This window comes from Carya illinoinensis, chromosome 4, assembly GCF_018687715.1.
Source record: "Carya illinoinensis cultivar Pawnee chromosome 4, C.illinoinensisPawnee_v1, whole genome shotgun sequence".
Lineage (NCBI taxonomy): Eukaryota > Viridiplantae > Streptophyta > Magnoliopsida > Fagales > Juglandaceae > Carya > Carya illinoinensis.
In genome coordinates, this window is record NC_056755.1 from 3,997,579 (window position 1) to 4,006,023 (window position 8,445).

An 8,445-nucleotide genomic window follows, 5' to 3' on the forward strand; every position below is an offset into this window, starting at 1 on the left:
TAGTCAAAAAGATAAGTGGGAAACTTTAAGCTATAATATAACTATAATTTCTTCAAATCTGAAATGTTACTATTTATGCCAACCAAATGTATTTCTTATTATTATCTATGCATTTGCTTATCTATCTTTTTTACTGTGCTAGACGGGCAACCATCCTATCTTTTTTCTTTGTCGTTTTCGTTATTATTCTTCTTGATCTGAAAATTGTCTCTGCATTTTACGTTCCCGCATTCGTTTAGCATGCTGATTTTTTGTTGTGCTTGGTTGCTGAGAAATCTCTACAACCAAACAGTGGTAGATGTTTATCAAATTCTTTTAATTGGATTAATTAGGTTGAGGAACAAAATTAGTTGGAAAAAATAATCTAAGTATCAAATTAAATTATTAATTAATATATGGTTGGTGTAATTATAAAATATTAAAAAAAATTATTATTAAAAAATAATATTATATTATTATTTTGATTAATCCAATATGAGTTATGGCTATGGAGGTTTTGGATTTATGAAAAACATGTATTTTCATGAAATTTTAGATATGACTTTATGTCAATGCTCCGCTTTGATAGCATGGGTGTCTATATCATTGTTTAGCATGGGTGTCTATATCATTGTTTTTAAAATCGTATCGTACCGGCCACCGGACTGGTACAAAAATTCTATAATTTCGTACCGGTTCAAATACCGGCCGGTACCGGCCTATGTACCGGCCTGTATTTCGGTCTTTTTTTTTTATTTTTTTCATTTTTTCAAACTAAAAATTTATTTTTTTACCCCCAATTTAGACTAAACTATTTATAATTTATATAGATATATATATTTATGTATAATTTATTTATATATAAATTATTATTTTGAAATATAATTAATATATATTTATATATATAATTTATTTATATATCGACTATCCCAAACGGTACACGAAACGATACCGGTACCGAAATATTTCGTTTCAGTGCCTTGACCGGTACGACATCCAGTACGGTATTCAAAACATTGGTCTATATACCCAGAAAAGTCTATATCAGCAGCTTTTCATCCCCTCTCTCTACTATATAACGGAAGCCGTTCAACTACATCTGGCTTAATTACATAAAACACTACTAAAATCAATTCATCAAGTTCAAACAGAAAGATGAATGGGCTTGTATTCAGATAACAGACATACAAAGGTGTTCATATAAAAAAGTGGTCTTATAGAAGATCTGCTGAGTCCGCGGGATTAAGATAATGTCAGATCTACTTATAAAAAAAAAACAAAAAAAGATAATTTCAGATCGAGGTTAAGGCTTGTGATACAACAACAAAAACTAACACGAATATGTTTAAATGAATTATTCTATTTTCAATTATTTTTATTCAGCATGGTGTTTCAGCAAATAGCCAGGAAACAAGAATGCACGTACATAAATAAAGAGATTGGAATCTAGACCTATGTTACAGACTGGAGCATGGCATTTAGCACAGCTTCTCTAGTTGGCAAAGCTGGAATCGCACCTCTCTCCATCACGGTCAATGCACCACAAGTATTAGCAAACTTGAGAGCATCTCTCAGTAAGTCCTCTTTCTACAATTTAAAACCAGTAACATCACTGACCAATCTATTAAGGTACATGGATAATATGTTGGTTTTAAGAAGGAGACCCTCAATAAGTAAATTAAATGAGATAATAGGTCAACTGTGACAAATAAAAGAATCAGTGTTGCTTATGGTAAGAATTGGTATTAACAATCGAGTAGGATGATACTGTGTTCCCCGAATCAAATTGAGGGTTAAGACTTAACGCATGTAAACTGAAAACTAAAATAAAAGAACAGAAAACGGAAGGAAAAAGAAAAGAAAGCAGCATGATTGAAATCTGAGGATTTTTGAGAGAGAATTTTACTTTAGTGCAGGGGCTTTGCGTGATAAAGGCAGATCATGAAGAATATACAATCAGGGAATAGTTACCGAAGGTGGGTCAAGGAGGGTTCTTTAAAAACTCACAAAATTATCAAGATGCCATCCTAGTCTTTTAAGAACCATTGTGAGAATGATCGGGCTATTTTTAACCCAAAGATAAGATCAGTAACTGACTATACATCCATATATATAATATACCATTGATGACATCAGAGACATTTATTAGACAGTCGAAGAGTAACCCAATATTTGGGGCAACAACTCGTGATAAAGGTAACAGAAAGGATTATGCAGTCAAATAAATACAACAGTTTGTAACCAAATTAATTTCGCTAGAAAGAGAGAACATAATGAAGGATTGACTTGAAAGAAGCATAATTAGCTATCTGTATCTGTAAATAAGTACCTGAAGCAAGGAGAGATCGACAGCTAGCTGTGATAAGATTCCAGCAACAAAAGCATCCCCAGCACCAGTGGTGTCAACAGCATCCACCTTCAAACCCCCAACTCTTCCACTGAACTCCTGCAGAAATATATATGGTGCAATCGTAAGAACTTGGGCCCAACAATCTAGAGCATTTCAAGCATGATTTGCATGTTAGAAGAGCACTTATATAATCATTTAAGGAACTGCTATTCTTCTTTTTCTTCATGAAATGAATTAACTGGACCCTATACAGTGATTAGAAGCTGCATATAACCTTCTTCGTTAACACACCACCTTCGTTAAATGGAAGTTGATTGCACATGTATAATATGAAAAACCTTGACCTTCCCCTCATAATTTTATATGAGTTTTGATATTCCTTGAAATTACAATATCGAATATACTGGCAGATGACAACAAATGCTGCATAATGATCACACAAATTCAACTCATCTCTGCCAATGAAAGCTACTATATCTATTTATAAATGGTTTTTGTCAAACTGTTAATTCTTGTTTTCTTTGAAGATTCATACAAAGTTGATCTAGAATGGTTAGATATCATCAATTAACATCTAAGAACATATCTTGCTTTCATAAAGAGAACAACTATTTTATTTGCTTTTCAAGCTGTCCACCAAAACGAGGGTTTAGCAAAGTATTTAGGGAGACGTCTTAACATTCTTTGATTATTGCTTGGAATGTAAAAATTTCAAAGGAACTACAATTAAGCAGAAACAATAAGGAAGTATACAGTGAAGGCTTACCTTAGTGTAGTACCTGCAACCATCTGGACCCTCGGTGACGAGGAGTAATTTAAGATTCGGATGAAATAATTTACGAACAACAGCATCATTGTATGGATCTTGGCCTTTAGTCAGAAAAGAAATCTCTTCTTCACTTATCTGAATTCATTGAAATAATGATAAATTTTAGTTTTTGTGCATTGCATTGTACCACGCCCTTCTAGAAAGGGGACAGAAACAATCAATTGTGAACCCCCGCAGTCCATAGCCTGCATTTTTCACAGGGTAGCTACCTTGATAATATCTGCAGTGTCCCATATACTCAAAATTTCTTCTCTAGCACTTTCTGCACTAGGCCACAATGGAAGCCTCAGGTTGGGATCATACGATAAAACCACACCAGCATCCTTTGCAGCTTTTGCTGCAGCAATGTGGGCTGACTTGCATGGTTCAGTAATAAGACTAATAGAACCATAATGGAAGATTTTTGCCTGCCATAGGATAGGGGGATACAAAAAGATGCATAAAAATTCCTATCGGTGAACACTTGGGGGAGAATGGGATGCATGATTTTAACATGGGTGTCAATTTTGAACATAGAAAAGAGATACTTTCTTTATAGGTGCGTAGGAAAGAGGTACTTGATAAAGTGTTGAAATGTCAGTCCTGATGTCAGTTACCAAAAGGATGCATGAGATTTATACATGTTGGAGTAACTGACATAACAGAAGTTTTAGATTTAGAGACAATATCACATCCTTGATTGCATGTAATATAACTGAGTTACCATGTATATTAATATGATGCTTCAGTCAAATAATTTTCTGTATGGAATATCCGGTTCTATATTCCTTGTTTATAAGATATTTCTTTCTATTATTACTATTGTAATAGCAATTCTCACTTACCTTCCTAATTAAATCAAAATCAAGTTCAACCACTTGAAGCAACATATCAGCACTAGGGTTGCGGTAAAACATGAACTCACGTTCCCCATCACTCCTTAGTGTAACAAATGCTAAAGCAGTGCGTGCACCAGGATCAAAACGCATTCCATCATTGTTCACATTATTCTCCTTTAATATATCAGCAAGCATGTATCCAAATTCATCTTCACCAACCTGTGCACGTTGCATATGGAATTAAAGATATGACCATGGTATCATATACACGAAACGTGTCAACTATAGAAATATGTAGTGAAGTCACAACGATTGCCTACGCTAAGAGCATTCTTATTGGATTCTCCAAATGCAAATGTACAATTTACATATATGACATGATTTTACATCTGGCTATTTCATTCAAAACTTATTTCCAAATTAGATTATCCATTTATTAGTCAAAATAATAAGAAAATATTATAAATTTAATAATTTTTTAAAAATTATTTTCTATTAATTTTTTTTCCTAAATTAAGAGCTTATATGAAAATACATTATTATTTTTTATTAAATAATATGGAGAAATAATGTAGGAGAAAGAATGAGAATGGGGAGGAAGAATAGGGGGAAGAGAGAGAGTGTATAAATATATTATTTTTTATTCGTTTGGATGTGAAATAGTAACAATCGAATTTGATTGTAAACCTTAATTTAACTATAGCTAAAAGTCAAAGATTTTGAAGTTAGATAATCCAATGTAGAACATTTTCAAGTCCTATTAGCTAAATTTCTCATTGGATTTGCATTGCATAATCCAATGAGAATGCTCTAAAGGTGATTGTAAATTCAACATGGAAATACATACTACATGGATAATGAAGGTGCAGTTTGTTATTTTTACACAATGCTGAGGATCAGGACAAACATGATTGCCAAATCAGGCAGTTCCCTAATCTCTTGTTCAATTTTGGTTTAACAATTAAACCCATGACAAGTTTCCAAAAATCTCATCTACTAGGGGAGAAAGACATTAATAGGGACCACATTATTGTAGCAGTTTGGAAAACATTTTTTTGTCCTGGGCCAAAAAATTACCCAACCAAAAAAACTGGTGTGTGAAACTTGATCTCAGGACTTATCTGTGGTTGGTAGATATCAGTATAGAAGGCAGAACAAATTCAGAAAAGGTAACAGGCTGGACATCAGCAATCAAGTCGTCATTTTGGGCGGGGTAAATAAACTCCAGCTTCAGATAGATGACTTCCATTAAATACCACATTTAGACACCCACAGAAAGGCCAGAAAAGGGATGGGATTAGGGAGGCCGACCTAAAGTAAGAGGGGCCACATTAACCCTCAAGCATTGAATTATTAGTCCAGCTCTCCTTATACCTAACTAACCATGAAAACCAAGAAATCCGGACACGTATATTACAAGATACCTTCCCTATAAAAGCTGATGAGCCACCAAGACGAGATATGCCAACAGCAACATTAGCAGGTGCACCTCCGGGAGCTTTTTTGAATGCAGGCGCTTCAGCCAATGAAACCCCGCTAATAGTTGGAACAAAATCAATCAGCATTTCCCCAAAACAAACCACTAAGGAGGATTCCTTGGTTTCAGGCACCCCATCACCTGGAAATGCCTTTCCTACAAGATATAAAAGTTGAAAACAGAAAGGTTTAGTCTGCATTAAGCAAAAGGAAAATCAGTATGGAAATGACCAGGTCATTAACACAGTTTGGTAATAACACTTGTGATCCAGATCCCTAACATGGAATCCTGCCCTCACCAAGGATAAGGCAGTGCTAGTTCCTTTTCTGTAAGCTATAGCCTCATGTAGCCTATCTAGTGGAGTAAGAAAATGGACTTTTGTGATCATAATCATATGCAAGGTTCCGTGATTTACCACATGTGCTTCAAATTAATAGCACATGAGCAGTCTGTCCTAATTGTAGCTCCCCAAACAAAGATACCAGATAGAATACTGAAAAGGGTGGCTGTTCAACTTACATATAGAGCGAAAATAGTTTACCATATGCGTACTTAGGTTACTTCTATCAAAATATAGAAACGGAATTGAATACAAAGTTTGTAACATTACCCTAAAAGCTTTCATAGCTATTTACAGAACTAAGAGTGATATGTACAGCACTGTTTGTAATCTTGTATCACTTACAGAAACAATCCAAGCCCTAAGGAACTCCTTGGCACCTTGGTATTGGCTGCCAACTAAATAATAAATGGGCCGAGAGCAATGAGTGAGAGAACAGTTGAAGAGACTGCCTCCTTTCTACCGTCTACCACATGGTTGCTAACACTTGCATTATGGCGTATGCATGGTTGGGTTACATCCATTGGACCTGAGAAGTCTATTTTCTTCTTCTATGCATTGAGTTGAACTTATATCTAGGGAAAAATGACATGTACCGTTAAAAAGAATGAACGATATCTATTTATTTATTTATCACAATCAATCTAGTCCGTTCATTTATTTAACAGGACATATCCAGTTCACAGGATGTAAGCCAAACTCCCATCTATATGTATATAAAGCATATGTTTCTCTTCCTTTTTTCTTTACATAATAGCACCTCATGTTTGCTTCCTCTGGGCCAAACAAACAAATTCCTATCTCATCTCAAATAAAGAAGGGGAAATTACGACAATCATACTACCATTTTTTAATTTGCAGCCACTCTGTCTTCTCCTTTTTTCTTTTTTTGTTGTTTTGGGGGGGGGGGGGGGGGGGGAGGGGTTGTGTGTGTTATGCTCAATCTCTTCCTGTGTAAAGTATCGTCACGACGTCACCCAATGTAGTTCTTGTGCTGGAGGCAATGATAAAACAACGCCCGCTAAATTGCCGACTTTACGTTAGCGTTGATTTTAAGAGCTGATGATTTAAACACAGATCAAAGAGGAAAAAAGCAAGCAAAGCCCCACTTTAAACGATGATTGTCTCACCATCTCTTAAAAAAAGAAGGCAAGTAAACATAAAATACCAAAAACGGAAAAAAAGAAAAAAGAAGTACCTCGTAGATTCAACCGAGCAACCATAGTAGGCGGGTGGCAAGAAAAACCTGACGCTTTGGCGCTTCGTTGACTATAAAATCTCACAGAATTACGAGGGCCCGAGGCCACACTGCTGAAGCAGAAAGAACTTGAAGAAAGGGCCATCAAACAAGCACAGCCGTGTATGAATCTCAATCTCCCAAAAATTCAATTTTTGTATGAGAAAGAAAAAGAAGTTGATCGCAGCAGAAAAAAAAATAGAAAGCACCAAGTCTCAACTATCAGTAGTTTAGTGTGATACTAATATGGAGCATAGACAAGGCGTTAAAATTGATGAGTTGGGGAGGAAGATTCGGAGAAAGGATGTGTGTCCAGCAGATTTAGCATTGGATTAGCCGCTCAATTGCACAAAGAAAGGCTTACAGCGAGAAGCGTTTGGATGACTGCGTGTAGGGAAGTGGGGGGGAAAGAGTGTAGCGGAGAAAACAAAGAGAAAAAAGCAAGCAAAGAGGAAAAGCAGCCAACGGGCAACGATGTTTGCTCTTCCTTTCTTTTGTTGACACGTGGACCTAGATGCTCCTCGAACTCGACCAAATGGTCAACAGGTTAATGAGTAATCTTATGTCCAAGGTTAAAATAGATCTCATACAAGTAATTTTTAAAAATGTAAGTTTGTTATAAACTATCTTGAATTGTATGACCACATTTAGTTAGCCATCAAATGCATAATATATAGTGCTAGCATAATGAGCTAGCCGTTAAATATATAGTGCTAGTCGTCAAAAGCATAGTCTCTTTTGTAACCCTACATATATGGGTATATTGATGTTATATAATATATAGATCAATAAGAGAATCTCCTCTCTCATTCTCTCTCAATCTCTTGAAACTCTCTCATTTTTCATTGAGTTCATAACACGTTATCAGCACGATGCTTAAAAAATCTTTCACCTCCCAGCTCTCATCTCTCTCTTGAAACTGCTTCGCATAGGCTCCACCTGCAATATCCGAATTAAGAACTCGGTTCATTAAGGTCACCCGGATCGGTGATCAAACTTTGATCACCTATCTTCATTTTGGGGAACCGTAGCTTCGAAGATGTGGTTCTCATCGTCACGATCCCAGTTTTATAACATCAAATGAAGGAGAAGCGGAACTGGTGGGACTATGAGACGACAAAGCTGACGACAACGAAAGAGAAGGGAGCAGATCTGAGAGGAGATCGGCGTAAGGAGGCTCGGTCAGAGAGGGAGAGAGTGGAGACCTGGCTTCGCAGCTTGTTGGGTGCCATAAAAGCTTTGGCGTCTACTTTCTTTTTGGGCCTTTTGTACTAACTATCAACAACCTGCTTCTACTTCATATCGATTCTCTCGTGCGCAGATCTCCGAGTCGGAGCTCGGTGCTATCCTCAGCTCCCTCGGCATGTGTTAAAACCCAAATCTTGGCATGTGTTAAAGCCAAAGCATAGAAAAAG

At 36.1% G+C, this 8,445-nt stretch overlaps 1 protein-coding gene across 1 annotated transcript; it reads right to left on the reverse strand.

Moving 5' to 3' along the window:
* Positions 1 to 1,121: 1,121 nt before the first annotated feature.
* LOC122307935 (probable fructokinase-6, chloroplastic) lies at positions 1,122 to 7,482 on the reverse strand. The gene is made up of 7 exons (XM_043121068.1): positions 6,992 to 7,482; positions 5,401 to 5,609; positions 3,983 to 4,195; positions 3,368 to 3,565; positions 3,096 to 3,233; positions 2,309 to 2,425; positions 1,122 to 1,566 (listed from the first exon to the last, which is right to left on the reverse strand). Exons 1-7 carry the CDS (start codon positions 7,134 to 7,136, stop codon positions 1,432 to 1,434), a joined length of 1,155 nt encoding a protein of 384 aa, XP_042977002.1. The 5' UTR covers positions 7,137 to 7,482; the 3' UTR covers positions 1,122 to 1,431.
* Positions 7,483 to 8,445: the final 963 nt, after the last annotated feature.

Bases quoted from the DNA above. Each gene is read 5' to 3' on its own strand.
- LOC122307935 (XM_043121068.1), bottom strand. From the start codon at position 7,136: ATGGCCCTTTCTTCAAGTTCTTTCTGCTTCAGCAGTGTGGCCTCGGGC. The intron at 4,196-5,400 runs GTATCTTGTAAT...CAACGTGCACAG, and splicing joins CATCAGCTTTTATAGGGAAG to GTTGGTGAAGATGAATTTGG. The intron at 3,234-3,367 runs GTAGCTACCCTG...CAATGAATTCAG, and splicing joins ACACTGCAGATATTATCAAG to ATAAGTGAAGAAGAGATTTC.